The 22,225-nt window shown below is 36.0% G+C and overlaps 2 protein-coding genes across 5 annotated transcripts in view; one reads left to right on the top strand and one right to left on the bottom strand.

Moving 5' to 3' along the window:
- The window catches only part of LOC136024637 (E3 ubiquitin-protein ligase Ubr3-like), a 259,618-nt gene that overhangs the window by 173,364 nt on the left and 64,029 nt on the right, over positions 1–22,225 (bottom strand). The gene's annotated exons all lie outside the window — the stretch shown is intronic.
- Positions 4,017–18,408, top strand: LOC136024572 (lactosylceramide 4-alpha-galactosyltransferase-like). Of its 4 annotated transcripts, none has more exons than XM_065700040.1 (2): positions 4,017–4,037; positions 16,879–18,408. In XM_065700040.1, exon 2 carries the CDS (start codon positions 16,888–16,890, stop codon positions 17,896–17,898), a length of 1,011 nt encoding a protein of 336 aa, XP_065556112.1. In that variant the 5' UTR covers positions 4,017–4,037; positions 16,879–16,887; the 3' UTR covers positions 17,899–18,408. The 4 variants fall into 4 exon arrangements, with proteins under 4 accessions (XP_065556112.1, XP_065556111.1, XP_065556106.1 ...); XM_065700039.1 differs by lacking the exon at positions 4,017–4,037 and adding an exon at positions 4,780–4,935; XM_065700034.1 differs by lacking the exon at positions 4,017–4,037 and adding an exon at positions 11,798–11,917.

The following is a 22,225-nucleotide window of genomic DNA, read 5'->3' as shown; positions in this document are numbered from 1 at the left end:
TTAGCTAAAAAACCGGTTTTCTGAAATGTAACCTAAGCTTAATTCTTGAATGTGTTTCCGGTAACCGATAAGTGCCCAATTTCACTTTACATTTTTATTCTGTACTATCAGCTTTGTTATTTAAAAAAAATCACAATGGTGAAATAATCTAATTTCAGCTCCAACAAAACATTTATTAACCTATTTTCTCTGTTCTCCAGTTATTCTCACTATATTTTATCTATGCCATAGTTTACTTTAAACTTTGTCATTGGAGAAGACATAGCACAAATCAAAATAAGCTAAATTTAACAAATAAGCTGATTTATTAACTTACTTATCTGTTTTTTCTTTGTTTGATCATTTATGTTGCATTATCATATAATTTCGATTTGCAAAACTGCTTATTATTCAATCTATTTGTATATAAAACATGTTACGTACTACTAACAACTCACTGCAGCACCAAATCACCTGAGACCAACATAGATTCACACACATCTCCTCCGCCCCAATTTATTCGAAAATACACTCTTTACTCCCTCTCTTCAATTCTAATTTTCTTTAAATCCTTTCTCGTGACCTCTTCTCACTCCATTCGGGGATGACCTACTTTTCGTTTGGCCCCAGAAGAATGGCCAAAAAGCAAAACTTTTGACAATCTACCATCCATAAAATATGTTAAAAACACTAAATGTTAGCTTAGCAATAATAAACAAATTAATTCTTCGACATCTCGTTTGATTCTCAACACGGATTCTTTTAAATAAGCCAAATTTTTTCAAACAGTTGGTGGTAACGAGCTCTAAGTAAGGAGCGACTCGGCTAAATAGTAACCAAAATTCTGAAAACGGATACTGACATCAATATCCGATTTTGATATCTATTGCTACATCGAAAGAATCAGCGTATTCTGCCGATTCCAAATATATAATGCTCATCAAGTTTAGTCTACCCATCAAAAGTTACGAGCCTGAGAAAATTTGCTTGATTATTGAAATAGGGAAGAAACACCCCCTAAAATTCAATTAATCTCAATGAAAACCACACCATCAAATTCAGTGTCCCATAGTATCCTACAGTAGAAGTTTCAACTCCTGTATACAACAAGAGCTAAAAGCTTATATGGCACTTGTGACGAGGTCGGAAGAGCCAAGAGTCAAGAGCTCATATGGTATGAGTTCTAGAAAAATTCTAAGAATCAATAGATTGCTTTAAAAGGAAAATCAGAGGCTTAATGCCGGTGGGGATTTGAAATAAGAGCTCTCAGTCACGAGGTCCTTATAAATATCAAAATTCATTAAGATCCGATCACCCACTCGCAAGTTAAAAATACCTCAAATTTTCTAATTTTTCCTCTCCCTTCAGCCCCCCAGATGTTCGAATCGGGGAAAAAGCTTTATCAAGTCAATTCGTACAGCTCCCTGCCACGCCTAATAATTTTCATCGTCCTAGCACGTCCAGAAGCACCAAACTCGCCAAAGCACTGAACCCCACCACCTAACTCCCCCAAAGAGAGCGGATCCAGTCCGGTTGCGTCAGTCACGTATCCACGACATATATAAGCATTTGTCAAGATTTCTGGTTTCCCCCACTAGCTCCCCCCAATGTCAACAGATCTGGTCGGGATTTGAAAGAAAAGCTCTGAGACATGAGTTCCTTCTAAATATCAAATTTCAATGAGATCCGGTCACCCGTTCTTAAGTTAAAATACCTCAATTTTTCTAATTTTTCCAAATTAACAACCCCCAGCTCCCCCAAAGAGAACGGCTCCGCACCAATTATGTCAATCTCGTATCTATAACTTGTGCTTATTCTTCCCATCAAGTTTCATCCCGATATCTCCACTCTAAGCGTTTTCGAAGATTTCCAGTTTCCAAGATTTCTGTTTCCCCCCTCCAGCCCTCTATGTCCCCGGATCTGATTAGAACTAAAAATGGAGCATCTGAGACATAAAATTCTTCTATATATCAAGTTTCATTGAGATCTGATCGCCCAGTCGTAAGATATGTCAATTTCACGTTTTCCAAAAATTCCGGCTTCCCCCTCCAACTCCCTTCAATGTCACCAGATCTGGTCGGTATTTAAAATCAGAGTTTTAAAGCACAAGATCCTTCTAGATATCGAACTTCATTCTGATTTTCTAATTTCTCCAAATTACTCCCCCCCCAAACTCCAAGAGAGTGGATCCGGTCCGGTTATGTAAGTCACCTATCTTGGACTTGCGCTTATTCTTTCCACCAAGTTTCATCCTGATCTCTCCTCTTTAAGTGTTTTCAAAGATCCCCCCCCCCACAAATGACACTGGACCCGGTCGGGATAAAAAATAAAAGATCTGAGTTTCGAGGTCCTTTTAAATATGAAATATCATTAAGATACGATCACTCTTTCGCAAGTGAAAAATACCTCATTTTTTCTATTTTTTTTAATTAACCTCCTCCTCCCCAACTCCCCTAAAGAGAGCAGATCCGTTCTGGTTATGTCAATCCCATATCTAGGACTTGTGCTTATTTTCCCACCTAGTTTCATCCCGATCCCTCCACTCTAAGCATTTTCCAAGATTTTAGGTTCCCCCCCAACTTCCCCTTCATCGGATAAGGTCGAGATTTAATTTAAGAGCTTTGAGACATGATGTCTTTCCAAACATCAAATTTCCATAAGATCTGATCACTCCTTCGTAAGTTAAAAATACCTCATTTTTCTAATTATATAGAATTAACCCTCCCCTCCACTCCTCCAAAGAGAGCAGATCCTCCCCCGTTATGTCAATCACGTATCTAGGACTTGTGCTTTTTTCCCACCAAGTTTCATCCCAATCCCTAAACTCTAAGCGTTTTACAAGATTTCAGGTTCCCCCCCTCAATTCCCCCCAATGTCACCAGATCCAGTCGAGATTTAAAATAAGAGCTCTGAGACACGATATCCTTCTAAATTTCAAATTTCATTAAGATCCGATCACTCCTTCGTAAGTTAAAAATACCTAATTTTTTCTAATTTTTCAGAATTAACCCCCCCCCCCCAACTCCCCCAGACAGAGCAGATCCGTTCCAGTTATGTCAATAACGTATATAGGACTTCTGCTTATTTTTCCCATCAAGTTTCATCCCGATCCCTCCACTCTAATCGTTTTCCAAGATTTTAGGTTCCCCCCTCCAACTCCCCCCAATGTCACCGGATCTGGTTGGGATTTAAAACAAGAGCTCTGAGATACGATATCCTTCCAAACATCAAATTTCATTAAGATCCCATCACCCGTTCGTATGTTAAAATTACTTCATTTTTTTCCGAATTAACCGGCCCCCACTCCCCTCCCCCAGTTTTTCCAGGGTTTTCGAGATAATGGGACCGTATCGGAATAATAGTCATAGAAGATTAGTAGAGAGTGCATTCGAGAGGAAATTAAAAGTTCTAGTGCCCTTTTTAAATGACCAAATTAATGAAAGGGAACTGGTCCCCTCCCACGCCCCTTTTCCCCCAAGTTATGTGATCAAAATTTTGAGATAGCCATTTTATTTAGTATAATTTAAAGATCAAATAACTATATATTTAGGTGTAAAACGACCCCCAACAGTCCATGGGAAGAGGCCTGTAAGTAATGAAATTTGCCCATTGTTTACGTATAGTATTTGTTATTCGGAAGTATATAGAAATTTTTCGGGGGGGGGGAGATTCCGTTCTTGGGTGAATTTCCATAGGGAGAACCTTCCTTGGGGAGAGAAATTTCGGGGGAGGGGTGAATCCTCCAGGGGAAATCTTTACACTGGAGGGACTTGACAGAATTCCTATAAGAAATTCTTTTTAATTATCTTAAATTCTCTTTGCCAACTCAATTTCGCATGTGGATATATTCCAGGGGAATTATACGGGGACTAGTTTCCGTGTGTTTTGTTTCCCGGGAAAAAATTGTCAGACAAAAATTGTCTGAATCGTCAGTTTTTCAGGAAAATTTTACGAGTGGGGGATTTTAGACAAGGATGGAACTGTCTGGAGGGAGTTCGACGAGGGAAGGGGTGCACTGGATGAAATTTATGCAGAGGAGTTTCCCGTGAGGGTGAGAGGTATATCTCATGGAGGGTGAGCCAGATTTACCGGCATTATTTGAGAAATGATCCGAAATTAAATAAAAAACACATTTTTTTTTAAGTGAAAGAAAGGAGCAACATTAAAACTCAAAATGAACGAAAATTATTCTGAATATGAAGGGTTTTCCCCTCCTCAATACTTTGCTCCTTACGCTAAAGTTTGACCGTTTGTCCCAATTTTTCAGGAACAGCTACTGAAACACAGAGGCCGATTAATTAGACAAGGAAGCTTTTCTAAAAGTGCTAATAGCTTTAGCGTAAAGAGCAAGTTATCGACGAGGGGGCAGTCCTTCACATACGGAACAGACCAAAATGCATAGTTCTAACTCTCATACAAAATTTATGTCTTGCATCAAACAGATATGTGAGAACTTTTAAAGGGAGGACTGGGGGGAGCAGATAAAACAAGGAGAATTATGTACCAAATATTCCAATTTTAGGAATAAACGTATAAAATTATAACTTTCTAGGGGGCATGGTTTCAACCCCCCTCCCCCAAGTATTTACTTGCTGTACCGTGACCCCTTCTGAGTTTTCCGTGCCGAATAGAGTTAAAGACTCGATATTCAAGTAAATGTGTAACAAAGCCGCCCCTGGCGGTTGAAAAGCATGTAATGGATGGCTAAGGGTATAAAGAAAACAAAATAACTCTCCGTCAACTGGAGGGTATGTTAAATTCATGAGTTCATAACAGGTTCAGTACTCATTGAACAATGTTTAGCTGATTCTGACCGCTGCAGTTAGTACACGGCACCAAACGAATTTTATTGGGTTATACACCAGTTCTTAGAACTAACCCAAGGATATTTGATCGAAATTCACAATCAAACATTTTATGCGACTTTTGATAAGTAGACTAGCAAGGATTTTTTAGGTAAGTTGGATACATCTGTTGTCATTTTCATTGAAAATATTGAAACAAAAAACTACTTAAATTAAACTTGTTCGAGTTTTTTAGAACATTAAAAGTGTAGTACTGATTTCATGGTAAAGTAAAAGAATACGCCATTAGACCCTTAAAGTCCAAACCGACGGTGCTGATCTCAGTTTCAAAGTCATTCAGCCAAGAAGTGCATTGGAGGGGGGCAGCCATCCTGTGCTTTCGCACACCCATCCTGCGTAACATCTTCAGATTTCTCAAGGTACCCATTTAGAGCTGGGTCGACTCTGGCTGACCTTACAGAATCACATCACTGACCCCCGTCGCAAACCAAATAATAGACCACATCAGGAATCGAACCACCACCCTTCGGACAAAAGATTCCAAATCCAGCGCACCAACCACTCAGCTAGGACGACATGCCCGGTAAACGACTGACGAGATCTTGATAAATTAGTCTTTTATTTTCTACCTCTAGCTTATTGATTTTTCTGCTCCTAACACTGTTTTTTTTTTGTATTTTGTGTTTTCAACTTCGCTTTTTACTTTCCTTAGTTTTATTTTATTTTTTTTTTTTTTTTTTTTTTTTTTTTTTTTTTTTTTTTTTTTTTTTAGTTAATCACAGATTCCATTCATTCTCAAGATCAAGATTATTGGCTGATTTAGACAGTTCTTTTCGGCGTGACTGTTCGCTATCAAACAGTTCGTGGTAACGAACTGTAGTAAGGAGCGATCCGGCTCAATAGTAACCAAAACTCTAAAAAATTGAATTTTGATATCAATAGCTACATCAAAAGAATTGCATTTTAATGCTGGTTTTAAATATATAAGTTTCATCAAGTTTAGTCTTACCCATCAAAAGTTACGAGCCTGAGAAAATTTGCCTTATTTAGGAAAATAGGGGGAAACACCCCCTAAAAGTCGTAGGATCTTAACGAAAATGACACCATCAGATTCAGCGTATCAGAGAACCCTACTGTAGAAGTTTCAAGCTCATATCTACAAAAATGTGGTATTTTGCATTTTTTGCCAGAAGACAATTCGCGGGTGCGTGTTTATTTGTTTTTTTTTTTCCCAGGGGTCATCGTATCGACCAAGTGGTCCTAGAATGTCGCAAGAGGGCTCATTCTAACGGAAATGAAAAGTTCTAGTGCCCTTTTTAAGTGACCAAAAAAATTGGAGGGCATCTAGGCCCCCTCCCACGCTCATTTTTTTCCCAAAGTCAACGGATCAAAATTTTGAGATAGCCATTTTGTTCAGCGTAGTCGAAAATCATAATAACTATGTATTTGGGGATGACTTACTCCCCCACAGTTCCTGGGGGAGGGGCTGCAAGTTACAAACTTCAACCAGTGTTTACATATAATAATGGTTATTGGGAAGTGTACAGACGTTTTCAGGGGGATTTTTTTGGTTTTGGGGGTAGGGTTGAGGGAGGGGGCTATGTGGGAGGATCTTTCCTTGGAGAAATATGCCATGGGGGAAAAAAATTCAATGAAAAGGGCGCAGGACGAATCTGGTCACGTTAGAAAAAAACGTCATATTCAGAGCTTAATATACAATGCTGGGTGTTCGGAGCCTCTCTATTATGGAGTATAATTTGAAAATAACACAACTATACGAGCGATAAAACATATATACCACAACCATAACTCAACTAACGAAAGAACTGCTAAGAGATAACACAACTATAAAGCGAAAACAGGTGAAAACTAACGGGAAAATAAACGAACTAAGAGGTGGAAGGGGCCCAGAGAAAAAATATAATCCTTTTTCAATTTTGAGCCTAACTTCCGCAAAGGAGTAATAATGTCAGAAGCCCCGAAATACCGAATTATTTTCTTTTCAAACAGTTCGTGGTAAAGAACTGTAGTAAGGGGCGACCCGGCTCAATAGTAAACGGAACTCTAAAAAACGGAATTTTGATGCTAAAAGATACATCAGAAGAATCGAATTTTCACGCTGATTCTAAATATATAAGTTTCAATTAATTTAGTCTTTGTCATCAAATGTTACGAGCCTGAGAAAATTTGCCCTATTTTGGAAAAAAGGGGGAAACATCCCCTAAAAGTCATAGAATCTTAACGAAAATCACACTATCGCATTCGGCATATCAGAGAACTCTATAGCAAAAATTTCAAGCTCCTATCTAAAAAAAATGTGGAATTTCATATTTTTTGCCAGAAGACAAATCACGGGTGCGTGTTTATTTGTTTATTTGTTGTTGTTTTTTTCTTTTCCCCAGGGGTCATCGTATCGACCAGGTGGTCTTAGAGTGTCGCAAAAGGGCTCATTCTTACGGAAATGAAAAGTTCTAGTGCCCTTTTTAAGTGATAAAAAAATTGGAGGGCAATAGGCCCCCTCCCACGCTAATTTTTTTCAAAAGTCAACAGATTAAAATTTTAAGATAGCCATTTTGTTCCGCATAGTCGAAAACCATAATAACTATGTCTTTGGGAATGACTTACTCCCCCACAATTCCTGGGGGAGGGGCTGCAAATTACAAACTTTGACCAGTGTTTACATATAGTAATGGTTATTGGGAAGTGTACAGACGTTTTCATGGGGATTTTTTGGTTTGGGGGGTGGGGTTGATGGGAGAGGGTTTTGTGGGAGGATCTTTCCTTTGAGGAATATGTCATGGGGGAAGAAAAATTCAATGAAAAGGGCGCAGGATTTTCTAGCATTACTATAAATAAAAACAATGAAAAAATAAACATGAAAACGTTTTTTCAAATGAAAGTAAGGAATAGCATTGAAATTTAAAACGAACAGAGATTATTACGCATATGAGGGGTTCTAAAAATACTTTAGCATAAAGAGCGAGGTATTTAGGAGGAGATAAATTCCTCGCTCTTTATGCTAAAATATTTTTTGTAGTTTCAACTATTTATTCTACGGCCTTTTTGATTCAGGGGTCATTCTTAAAGAATTGGGACAAAACTTACGATTTAGTGTAAAGAGCGAGGTATTAACGAGGGTACAAACCCCCTCGTACACATAATAAAAATATAAGAATATAAAAGTTTGTTACGTAAGTTAATTCTTAAGTTACGTATATTTTTTACTAATAAAAACGTTCCTTGAAAATTAAAAGTTCTAGTAGCCTTTTTAAGTAACCGAAAAATTGGAGGGCAGCTAGGCCTCCTTCCCCACCCCTTATTTCTCAAAATCGTCTGATCAAAACTAAGAGAAAGCCATTTAGCCAAAAAAAATTAATATACTAATTTCATTTCAATAATTCATGTGCGGAGAGCCAAAATCAAACATGCATTAATGCAAAAACGTTCAGAAATTAAATAAAAAAACTAGTTTTTTTAACTGAAAGTAAGGAGCGACATTAAAACTTAAAACGAACAGAAATTACTCCGTATATGAAATGGGTTGTCCCCTCCGCAGTCCCTCGCTCTTTACGCTAAAGTTTGACTCTTTGCCACAATTCTACTTTTTAAAACAATTAAAAACTTTAGCGTAAAGAGCGAGGGACTGCGGAGGGGACAACCCATTTCATATACGGAGTAATTTCTGTTCGTTTTAAGTTTTAATGTCGCTCCTTACTTTCAGTTAAAAAAACTAGTTTTTTTAATTTAATCGTCCAAGGAATTGGACTTGACCAATATCACAGATCTAGCGTAGTTTCCTTTGTAAAGTCATTATAAGCGATAGACTATGTTTTCATATTGAACTATTTAAGAGCCAATTACATTTAAAGAATAGAATACATCTACATAAAATAGAATTTATATAGATATAAATTTATCATAGAATACATTTAAGGATAGGTTTGCCGAGGCTTTCTTTCGTTAACCTATATTTTTAGATGTTACCTAAGAAAGAATTCTTAGGTACTGTGCCACGGAGTTACCAAAACGTAGGACGCGCCACATGGTGTACATAGTTTTTGAATGCGGGCAGTTCCTCAAAACTACCATTGCCAACAGAAGAACACACAGAGGTACTTGTGTATTATAGCGACCACGCTCAAGAAGTGAAGATAAGTTTATCATACTGAAATATACCGAAAATGACAAAAATATAATACTTCAGTAACACAATTATGGAAACTACAAAAGAGAATTATGGAAAGCAGGCCGCCCAGAACGCATTATATGAGATACCTAACCTAACCAACTCTATATATTAAATCTTTAATTAAAATATACCTGCATAGTAGTTTATCTCACTGAGGCTAAGCCAATTATCTCCAAGTGCACACAGAACAAGAGCTAAGAGCTCATATGGCACTTGTGACGAGGCAAGAAGAGCTAAGAGCCAACAGCTCATATGGTATGAGCTCTAAAAAAATTCTAAGAATCAATAGATTGATTTAAAAGGAAAATCGGAGGCTTAATGCCGATCAGGATTTTAAAATAAGAGCTCTGAGTCACGATGTCTTTCTAAATATCAAAATTCATTAAGATCCGATCACCCACTCGTAAGTTATAAATACCTCATTTTTTCTAATTTTTCCTCTCCCTTTAGCCCCCAAGATGGTTGAATCTGGGAAAACGACTTTATCAAGTCAATTTGTGCAGCTCCCTGACACGCCTACCAATTTTCATCGTCCTAGCAGGTCCAGAAGCACCAAACTCGCCAAAGCACAGAACCCCCCCAACTCCCCCAAAAAGAGCGAATCAAGTAGGCTACGGTTACGTCAATCACGTATCTACGACATTTGCTTATTTTATCCACCAAGCTTCATCCCGATTCCTCCACTCGAAGCGTTTTCCAAGATTTCCGATTTCCCCCTCCAACTCCCCCCAATGTCAACAGATCTGGTCGGGATTTGAAATAAAGGCTCTGAGACACGAATTCCTTCTAAATATCTAATTTCATTAAGATCCGGTCACCCATTCTTAAGTTAGAAATACCTCAATTTTTCTAATTTTTCCAAATTAACACCCCCCCCCCCCCAGCTCCTCCAAAAAGAACGGATCCGTTCCAATTATGTCAATCACGTATCTAGAACTTGTGCTTATTCTTCCCATCAAGTTTCATCATCTCTCCACTCTCAGCGTTTTCCAAGATTTCTGCTTCCCTCCTCCAACCCTATTATGTCCCTAGATCCAATTCGAGTCGAAAATGGAGCATCTGAGACATAAGATCCTTCTATATATATCAATTTTCATTAAGATCCGACCACCTATTCGTAAGATAAAAATACCCCAGTTTTCACGTTTTTCAAGAATTCCGGTTTCCCCGTCCAACTCCTCCCAATGTCAAAGGATCTGGTCGGAATTTAAAATTAGAGCTTTAAAGCACAAGATACTTCTAAATATCAAATTTCATTAAGATATGGTCATCCTTTCGTAAGTTACAAATACCTCATTTTTCCGATTTACCCCCTCCCCTTCCCCCAACACCACCAAAGAGAGCAGATCCGGTCCGGTTATGTCAGTCATGTATCTTAGACAAGTTTTTATTCTTCCCATCCAGTTTCATTCTAATCTCTCCGCTTTAAGTATTTTCTAAGATTTCCGGTCCACCCCCCAACTGCTCCCAGCCAATGACGCTGGGTCCGGTTGAGATTTAAAATAAGAGATCTGAGTTACGAGGTCCTTCTAAATATGAAGTTTCATGCAGATCCGATCACTCCTTCGTAAGTTAAAAATACGTCATTTTTTCAAATTTTTCAGAATTAACCCCCCCCCCCAATAGACCAGATCCGTTTCAATTATGTCAATCACGTATCTAAGACTTTTGCTTATTTTTTCCACCAAGTTTCATCCCGACCCCTCCAATCTAAGCGTTTTCAATGATTTTAGGTCCCCCCCCCCAATGTCACCAGATCCGGTCGGGATTTAAAATAAGAGCTTTGAGACACGATATCCTTCTAAATGTCAAATTTCATTGAGATACGATCACCCGTGCGTAAATTAAAAAAACCTTATTTTTTCAAATTTTTCAGAATTAACCCCCCCCCCCCGATTCCTCGGGGGGTTCGTAAGTTAAAAATACATCATTTTTTCTATTTTTTCCTAATTAACCCCCCCCCCCAGATGGTCAAATCGGGAAAGCGACTATTTCTAATTTAATCTGGTCCGGTCTCTGATAAGCCTGCCAAATTTCATCGTTCTAGCTTACCTGGAAGTGCCTAAAGTAGCAAAACCGGGACCGACAGACCGACAGAATTTGCGATTGCTGTGTCACTTGGTTAATACCAAGTGACATAAAAAAAAACCAAATAAACACACATCCGTGATCTGCCTTCTGGCAAAAAATACAAAATTCCGCATTTTTGTAGATAGGAGCTTGAAATTTCTACATAAGGGTTCTCTGATACGCTGAATCTGATGGAATGATTTTCGTTGAGATTCTATGACTTTAAGGGGTGGTTCCCTCTATTTTCTAAAATAAGACAAATATTCTCAGGCTCGTAACTTCTGATGGGTTAGACTAAACTTGATGAAACTTATATATTTAAAATCAACATTAAAATGCGATTCTTTTGATGTAGGTATTGGTATCAAAATTCCCGTTTTTAGAGTTTTGGTTACATTTGAGCTGGGTCCTTACTACACTTCGTTACCACGAACTGTTTGATCAAGAACAATAGCGTTATCGCTATAATACACAAGCACCCACACAGATTCCTAAGACTCAACCCTTGGGAAGGGGTAAGCTAGGGAAGGGCCTAAGGAAAGAAAAACACATTCTGATAAAAAAAAGAAAAGTGAGAGAATGATATTGTCATAAAAATTGAATATTTTGTCAAGAACACTTAATATGGACACACAGTCCATTATGTTCGATAATTTTTATTACGACGCTTATAAAAAACAACGTTGTTCCCACACACACAAAAATAGATATATTCATTCACATCAGCATTTTCGGCGTCATAGAAATAACATGACTCATTTCAATTGCATACCGTTTATACTAGATAACTACAAACAGTTAAATTGCTCAACTGAGATTTAGTTAATGTTTTGGCATTGAAGGAAAAATAATTTCAAAAGCAAGGAAAAAAAAGGTAAATGAACCGGTTAGTGCTTAAGGGTTTGCTCAAAAGTGAGAAGATTAATATTATTTTATTATATAAAGATCAATTTGCTCAGATTCATTTGCTAAAGATCAAAAGATGGGTATCAATTTGCACTCCCAAGTTCGAGTACAAATTGTACAAAAGGTAAGGGAAGAATCGGTACTTGTGTATTATTCAGAACACACTCAATAAGTGAAGTTCTTTCATGAAACAAACTACGATGCAGGTACATTTTAATTAAATATTTTATATATAGAGGTGGCTAGGTTAGGTTAAGTTAGGTATTTCATATAATGGACCCCACCCCCAATGTGCAAATATATAGCCCAAACTTTTGATAAAGCTACTGAAATAAAACAAAATAGAATGAAAATATAATACTTTATTAGGAAATTTGTAAATTACAACTTAGACTTCTAACCTAACTTAACCTAACCTTTCGTCTTTGTGGCTATGAAACCGGATTTTCTCCTAAAATGTACCGTACATAAAATGTATGGATTTTCTCATAAATGTACATCGCAATTTGTTTCACGAAAGGGTCAGATGTTGGTATTACCGAAACAATTTTTTGGGTCATGAAACTATTGTTAATAGATGCATTTTGACTTTTTGAACATCTTTTCTCTCTTGCAAAACTACCGCAAACTCATCGTTATGGAGTTGTCCCGGCCCAAATATTCTTGTATTTATACATATAGAATTGCAATCATTTCAGTTTTCGTTGATCGGAAATTTGAAATCGCTAACGTTTTAAGACCTAAAATTGCTCTGTGGCTTTTAGAGACAATTTTTTGTTAGGTTGAGTTTGCGGTAGTTTTGCAAGAGAGAAAAGATGTTCAAAAAGTCAAAATGCATCTATTAACAATAATTTCATGACCCAAAAAAATTGTTCCGGTAATACCAACATTGACCCACGAAAGAGCCCAACTTCACTTATTGAGTGTGTTCTGAATAAAACACAAGTACCGAAGAATCTATTGGCCCTGGACTAGACAGGTTCTACTTGACTACAGAGCACAGCTGGAATGAGCAGTCTACAAGACCAATAAAATGACAGTGATTTCCCCCTTCCCCTGCTCGGGAAACAACCCTGAACAGGCCTACATGCCTTTTTGCAAATCATTCATTTTGACGTTTCAAAAAGGCTATACAAACTAAAACAGTCTTTGCATCTATTTCGCTATACCTACACCACTATTTAATATGTTTTTAGTAATTTACGGGTATTAAGTAGAAACAAAAGAAAGAATGGCATAATGCATGGGAAATATATAATTTAAGCTATATATAGGAGGATGGGGGGGGGGGTAAAGTGAAGCGTTTTTTATGAATGATATAAGTAATTATTTCAGGATTTTTAGGATTACTTATAGTATTCTTAAAAGCGCTTCACTTAAAAGCACATATACCCCCCCCCCAATGTGCAAATTATAGCCCAAATGTTATTTTATTATTTTATCGTTCCTATTATAGCCCAGTAATTATTTTAGGATTTCTAAGATTGCTTATATTATTCATATAAGCTTCAATTTAATTTACCCCCCCCCCAATGCGCAAATTATAGCCCAAATTATATATTTCCCATGCATTATGCCATTCGTCACTCTTTCGTTCCTACTCTAATACCCGTAAATTGAAACAACTTAATCAAATAAATCCTGACATGCAAATAGGGGCACAGGTATAAAGGAAAGATCCTGTAACAAGGGGCAGAAAACCTATGTTATTAGGCATGGATCCAAGGGTTTCTCAATCCAGTCATAGCAACAAAATAATCCAGGCCGATTTGAAGTAAGTCGTAAAAAGAAATGAAGTTACTGACTCAAAATCTAGTTTTAAACTAGTGTCAGTAAGATTCATTTTCACATTTTAAATAGTGTTCTTTCTAATTGCTTACTTTTTTTTAAATATTAATATGAATTGAATATTATTAATTATAAATATTATTATCTGATAAATTAAATATTAATTTAAAATAACTACAACAATATCAAAAGAGTAATAGGCTACCATTTGATTCACCGTGTTGTTCAGATGACCGAAGGTCATCTAGATTTGAACAGGTTGGGATGGGGGAGGACAGTGCGCAGCTGTGACGGCCTCAGGCGGCTTGGTGCTGTAGTGTAAAGTTAGTAATAACAGTAGTAGTTTTATATTTCTCCTTCAGCAATTTTTCCAAATATATTAATTTGCTGCCGTGACGTTTGTGTTCCAGCCACCACCACCCCCGCCCCGTTAAAAATTGCCAAAATAACGAATATACCAGCTCAAATGAACTGGCTCATCATATTTCTCTATATATGTAGAATTATGAAAAAACAGTACTTGACTGAAAACTAATTTATAAGCCTATCAAAGAAGATAATTTCTTAAATCATATTGGCCAGCCATAACATATTATCTGTCGATGACGGTTCATATTTGTTTGGATTTTGTGCAAATCGTGGATATTGGCGAATAACTCACTTTTTTGTTGTTAGGTATTTGGTTTTACTTCTTTTAATTGTTGGTCTTTTATTTAATGTTTTGGCCACTGGTCTTGTTGTACTTTCCGTGTTTTTTTTTCTTGATTATATTATTCTGTTCGCGCTGAAGAAGAGAGGCGGTTGTGCTCTCAAAATATTCACTTTCTGTGTTTTCTTCAGTATTTTCATTTGGCCTTTAAAAACCCCATTTGGTCGTTTTCTTTCTTTATGATAAGCCTCTCAATAAACTTTCACCGGCCATGATGTCTATTACTTTTAGTGAACAGTTTAAGTTGCATAATAAGGTCGAGCAATCCCAGTTTTCAGTAAAGCACTTTTTTCCAAATTGAACAATAATAAGAATATCATGACTCAGCTTATGAGCTAGTTCTACAGATATATGTTGCAAAGACTATGAAATAACGAAAGTAATATACTACATTTGGCAACGCCGTAGAGTCACAGTTTTCCAGAAGGTAGCACTGCAAATCAAAAAGAGCAGCCTCTAACAAATACCAATTTTATTCCATTTTTTATGTTTGAAGTCGCGTTGGTGACTATTTACCCTAACTCCCTCTAATAGTTCCAGATATACCCCAAAGATAGGCCCTAAACTATGCAAAAAACAAAAATTAAGGTTGATGAAATTCTTATTTTATAATATGCAGTAGGTCTTATTAATCCCACAAATATCTTATTTTCTCATTCATGTTTCAAATTTTTTTAATATAATTTCATTTGATTTTATATAAAACACCCTTACCAGGGTTGACAAATGGCGCTCTTTATAAGATTTTCAATATATATCTACAAAGTACAAACGTTTTAAAACCGGCATTTTTCATGGCCCAACAGAGAATTTTGTATTTTTTATCAAACATAGAAATTTTGCTATTGTGAATAGCATTTTTTTTTTTTCAGTGCAATTGCTGTGTTTTGTATCGAATCATATGAATTCATATTACCAAAAAATGTCCTAAAAATGTAAACGAAAAGAAATATGAAAATGTTATTAATAAGATTGGTGGATAGGTACTTGTATAATATCCCGACTACACTCGGTCTGTATCCTCTCTGTTATAAAACCGGTTTCTCTCTGTATCTATGTGTGCACTTGGAGATAATCAGCTTAGTTTGAGCGAGATAAAATACTATGTTGGTATATTTCAATTAAATATTCAATATACAGAGGTGGTTAAGTTAGGTTAGGTATTTAATATAATGCTTTCTGGGCGGCCTGCTTTCACCAATTCGCTGTTGTAGTTTTCATAATTTTGTAACTAGAAAATTATATTTTCATTATATTTTGTATATTTTATCATGATTAACCTAACTTCACTTCTTGAGTGTGGTCGGGATATCATACAAGTACCGCTGCATATTATAAAGTTAAAATATCATCACTTTTAGTTTTCAGTTTAGTTTATAGCCAAGGACTATATTTTGAATAAATCAAGTATTTGTTGGCATCAAGCCATTGCTAATTCTAGAAAAATCCAAGCCAGATAGGCCGATTGAGTGAGAGGCAAATTTGTTAATAGATAAGTCTATCTATCATCCGTACATGCGTCATTCTTAGGGCAGAACTAGGGTAGATAGTCATAGAACTAAGATCCTGCTAACACAAATACCCATCCTGCTTAACAACCCCAGATTTGTCCAGGTACCCATTTAGAGCCTGGTAGACTCTGGCTAACCTTTCGGAGTCACGTCACTGGCCCCCGTCCCAAATCAAATAAAAGATCACACCAGGAATTGAACCACCGCCCTTCGGACAAAGGATTCTAAATTCAGCGCACCAACCACTCGGCTAGGACGACGTGGCCGGTAAACGACTGATGAGATATTGATAGTCTAGTCTTTTATTTTCTACCGCCAAATTATAGATTTTTTCTGCTCCTAACCTTGTTCTGTTGCATATTTTGTGTTTTCAGTAAGCCCTTGCTTTTTCTAAATTCTACAAATAAAGGGGAAATATTAAGAGTTAGTTTATTTTAAACAATTTTTCAAAAATATGCAGTATAAAATGCGAAGCGGTAATTTTTGCTAATTCTAAGTTTCAACTTCGCTTTTTACTTTCCTTAGGTTTTTTTAAATTAATCCCAGATTCCATTCATTCTCAAGATCAAGATTATTGGCTGATTTAGACATTTCTTTTCAGCGTGACTGTTCGCTATTGTCCGAGGAATTAGACTTAAAGAATATCACAGATCTAGCGTAGTATCCTTCGTATATGTGATTATAAGCGACAGAATGTTTCCATATTTAACTATTTAAGTCCCGATCTCCAAAATTATATTTTTCCTATAAAATTTGTTCATCTGGAATGCTTGAAAGTCCTTCTGGAATTAAATTCAAGTAAAAAGGATAAGGTCCAAAATGAAATTAAGCGTCATTTATTGTTGTTGTTTCCTTTTCAACTGTTTATTCTTTGAGCATTTAAGATTGAACTTATTATTTCTCAAGATTTCTTTCTTCCAGGGGACTAAGATGACAGTCCAAACGAGGTATTTCGTTCTAATAAGCCTCTTGTTCGTTGCAACAATCATTGTAATAACATACATAAATCTCCAAGCAGAGGGGAATGAATTCATCCATATCCGAATGCATCTAAGTATGGAACCTGACATCCAAATTCTTACGCTTAACGAGATCAGCGATCACCACGATTTCAATACGACCTTCTTTGTTGAGAGCAGCGACGCGGGATATTTAAATCCACGACAGTCATGCTCTGTTGAAGCTGCCGCTCGAGCACAATATCCACATCTTGTTACGATTTACATGACTAAAGTTCAAGTGGAGAAAATGGAACAGCAGAATGACTGGATAAAGAATCTTACTAATGTCAAGCTCGTCCATTTAGAGGCAAAGAAATTCTTTACAAATGATAATTTAGGACGAATCTATGAAGAAGTAAAGAATACATCACCCCACAAGGTAGAGCATGTGTCCGATTTGGCAAGAATAGCGCTATTAAAAAAATTCGGTGGTCTCTATATTGACTTGGATGCAGTTTTATTGAAGTCCACGGCAGATCTCAATTCTTTTCTTTTGAAAAATTTTGCAAACGGAATACTTAAATTCCAGAAAGGACACCCAATAGTTGAGGCTTTGTATCACCGTTTGAATGAAACCAAGTTTAACTCCATGTCGTGGACTGGTTTGGGTGAAGAACTTATAAGAAAGGTTATGGCGGATACTTGTAACTTCACGACGAACAATTTCGAAGAGGCCAGTCAGACTTGCAATGTAACATTCCTAAATAACGAGTATTTCTTGCCCGTTTTCTGGGGCAACTGGAAGGATTTATTTGGAAAAGATATTGAGTTAGAAACATATAAGCCTGAAGTGATGAAACTTGCTTACGCTATTGAATTTAGCAATTTCTTAACGTCGAATATCCCTATTGTAAAAGGTAGGAGACAACTTTTTGAGCAAGTAGCGAAAAAATACTGTCCCAGCGTTTATCACACCCTGCCCAAGTTCTACAAGAGATAAAATGTGATATTGCATGGAAAAAATTATTTGAAAACTAAAGTGAAGTTCATAGAAAACAGGATGATCATTCGCGAAATGAATAAGGAAGTTTTGTAAATAAAAAAAAAGAAAAAAAATAAAAAAAATGTTAATCCATGAGAGTAAGTACAATTTGCCAGAACCAAAACCCTCCAAAACAATATTTTGTGGCTTGATGTTGGACATTGTTCTATTGATCTTATTTTACGTGATTTCTAAGACCAAACGGGCTACGAATGATAGAATGAAAAAAAAAATTAAGAAGAAAAAGGAGTGCAAGTGAAAATTTCCGGCAATTGAAAAACGTAAAGATAAATTTGCAGACATTTCGCTCGAAACCTCCGCTCGACGTCCTCAGTGTGAAAGAGAAAAATAAAAAGTAAAAGTGTACCGGTTACCCTCTCATCGTTGCTTGAAGAGAGCCTATTTAAACTAGTGTTTTGTTTTTGATGTTCGTTTTGTTTCAATTTCAACCTTGGGACTTTGTCCGTATATTTTTTAGTTTGTGTTTACTTTTAAATACTAAAAACGGTCGGCCGGAGGTCTACCGTGGGTAGGACTGCGAAATATCTGCATTTTATTCTTCCTTTTTCCACATTTTTGTCATTTTATCATTAATGTAATTGTATATGACATTGGTGTTAAGATACCTATGTGATATTGCTGATGGAACTTATCCTATTGGTTGTAGTAACTAGCTATTTATACTGGTTAATGAAAAAAAAATGTTTTGCAAATAAAAGTAAAAAGTAATATTAAAACCTTAAACGAAGGATAATTAAGTCATATAATGTTTTAAGCTTAAAAACAGAAAAGAAATTACTATGGATAGATGAATGAAACCCAAAATGAATAGAAATCAAAATGAATAATCACATCAAACATAAACATAACGGACACTACTATAGGCGAATAGATGAATTTTCAAACGAACAGATATTAAAATGAATAATCCAATAAAACTTTCAATGATCTGAAATTACCACAAATAGAATAGGACTTTACACACACACCCCCTAAACCCTCTAAATACCAGAGCGTCATTTCCGCGTTATTGAAAATAATTTGCATTTGAAGCAGTGAGATTTTTATTTATCATAAAATTAACGATAACATACAACAAAATAATACCACAAGGCTAATCAAGGTTTACGAATAAGAGCTACTCAAAATGCAGTAAGAATACCCTCCCCCCATTTCAAATCCTCTAAGATGCTTGAGTGTCACTTGTGCTTGACTGAAAATTATATGTTTTATGAAAAACATCTTCAAATAGTAACATTTATGACTTTAAATTTAATTTTACTATTTTAATATTACACTTACTTGTCAAAATTTCCTTTCATTCTATCTAATTCAAATAAATTGAAAACTAATACCTAAATAAGGTATTAAATGAGTACTGCCTTGGTGAAGCAATCTCTTGCGCTTGTTGACGCAAAAAATTTGAACGGACGAATCAATAAAAAAAAGAACTTTTTAATACATATATTCTGTTTTCAGTAAATCACAAATGACACTCTAACCTTTAGAGGGTTTAGAGGGGGGAGTAACCCTACTCTATTTGGGTAAATTCCTGTTTCCCTTATGCTTCACTTTATTAATTTTAATTTCTGTTTGTTTTGGGATCATTTATTTATAGTAATTGCTTAATTACTCGGCAGGTCAATCATAATGGGATGGGAAAAGATACTAAGAGATTACTTAAAATGAAATTGAAACCTCACGGGGGGGGGTTAAGACTGAAGTTTTGGGTATTTATCTGTTAGCCAGTACACACTCGAAAATTTGGATTTATAGGTAAGGGATTGGAACAACTGAGACGCTTGAGAGATAGATAGGATATACATAATTTGGACTGTATATTTGTACACTAGGGGGGGGGGGGGGTAGGGCTAAGTATAGCCGGGATGCATGCAATATGTAACCTAATCTAACCAAAAATTATCAACTAAATATTTATGTAAATACATTATGTAAATAAATAAATTTATGTTTTAAAAATGAGTTCTTATTTTGTTGTCTTACAAAAAGAGTCAAATGTCACGAATCTATACAACAGAATTGTCTTCTTAATTTTTTGTCTGAATGGATGTCTTGGCTCTGTCTATATAAACTCCCTTGGATCTGGAGCTTTTACACGGAAGAGCGAAGAAAAAACTTAATTTTTCATGCAGGAATCGATAAATCAAATTCATCTTCTAAAATATATAATCCTCATCAAGATCGTCTTGGTCGGACTAAAAACAAACTTTATGAATTTATATTTATTAATTTATATTTATATATATGAATATTATTTATAAATATGAATTTATATTTATGCCCATTTTCAGCTGTCACAGATTGATACCGGTAAGATTAGTTAGAAATTTGTGTCTTAATAAATTATATTTGTATTCCTGGAACAGAATTCTGTCTCAGGTACTCGCTGTATCAAATAGTTCGTCGTAACGGATTGTAAATAAAAAGCGACTCGGCCCAATAGTCATAGAACCTCCAACAACAGGATTTTGAAAACAATAGATACATCAAAAGAATTGGAATTTTATGCTAATTCCAAATATATAAACTTCATCAAGTTTCATGTTACCAACCAAAAGCAATGACCCTGAGAACCCCTCACAAACTCAAATCCTCGAAGAATTTGTATGATTTTCGAAAAACAGGGAACACCCCTGAAAATTAACTATCTTGATAAAAATTACACTATCAAATTTAGCATATCAGAAAACTCTACTCTAGAGGTTACAAGCTCCTATTGATAAAAATGAAGAATTTTGTGTTTCTTTGTCAAATTAAAAATAGCGGATGCGTGTTTGTGTTTTGTTCTTTCTCTCAGTGATCGTATCGAACCAATGGTAAGACAGTGAAACGGTTTAATTGAAATAGAATAAAAAAACGTTTGATTTTGATAATATGTATCAAACAGTTCGTGGTAACGAACTGTAGTAAGGAGCGACCCGGCTCAATAGTAACCAAAACTCAAAAAAATGGAATTTTGATACCAATACCTACATCAAAAGAATCGCATTTTAATGCTGATTTTAAATATATAAGTTTCATCAAGTTTAGTCTTACCCATCAAAAGTTACGAGCCTGAGAAAATTTGCGTTATTTTAGAAAATAGGGGGAAACGCCCCCTAGAAGTCATAGAATCTTGACGAAAATCACACCATCAGATTCAGCGTATCAGAGAACCCTACTGTAGAAGTTTCAAGCTCCTATCTACAAAAATGTGGAATTTTGTATTTTTTGCCAGAAGGCAGATCACGGATGCGTGTTTATTTGTTTTTTTGTTTGTTTTTTTTTCCCAGGGGTGATCGTATCGACCCAGTTGTCCTAGAATGTTGCAAGAGGTCTCATTCTAACGGAAATGAAAAGTTCTAGTGCCCTTTTTAAGTGACCAAAAAAATTGGAGGGCACCTAGGCCCCCTCCCATGCTAATTATTTTACCAAAGTCAACGGATCAAAATTCTGAGATAGCCATTTTATTCACCGTAGTCGAAAAACCTTATAACTATGTCTTTGGGGACGACTTACTCCCCCACAGTCCCCGTGGGAGGGGCAACAAGTTACAAACTTTGACCAGTGCTTACATATAGTAATGGTTATTGGGAAGTGTACAGGCGTTTTCAGGAGGATTTTTTTTGGTTGGGGGAGGGGCTGAGAAGAGGGGGATATTCTGGGGGAACTTTCCATCGATAGTTTGTCATGGGGGAAGAAAATCTCCATGAAGGGAGCGCAGGATTTACTAGCATTATTTAAAAAAAAAACAATGAAAAAATAAATATGAAAAAGTTCTTTCAGCTGGAAGTAAGGAGCAGCATTAAAACTTAAAACAAACAGAAATTATTACCCATTTGAGGGGCTCACCTCCTCCTAATACCTCGCTCTTTATGCTAAAGTATTTTTAGTAATTTCAACTATTTATTCTACGGCTTTTGTGATTCTGGGGTCATTCTTAAGGAATTGGGACAAAATTTAAGCTTTAGTGTAAAGAGCGAGGATCTGACAAGGGGGCGAACCCCCTCATATATGTAATAAAAATATGAGAATACAAAAGTTCTTTACGTAAGCTAATTTATAAGTTACGTAGATCTTTTACTAATAAAAATATTCGTAAAAAATTAAAAATTCTAGTTGCCTTTTTAATTAACCAAAAAATTGGAGGGCAACTAGGCTTCCTCCCCCGCTCTTTTTTTCTCAAAATCATTCGATCAAAATTATGAGAAAGCCATTTAGCCAAAAAAAAATGCAAATTTTGTTTTAATTATTCCTCTGCGGAGAACCAAAATCAAAACATGCA

The sequence above is a fragment of the Artemia franciscana genome, chromosome 1, assembly GCF_032884065.1.
Source record: "Artemia franciscana chromosome 1, ASM3288406v1, whole genome shotgun sequence".
In the NCBI taxonomy this organism is placed as follows: Eukaryota; Metazoa; Arthropoda; class Branchiopoda; order Anostraca; family Artemiidae; genus Artemia; species Artemia franciscana.
This window is presented reverse-complemented; position numbering and strand designations above follow the sequence as displayed.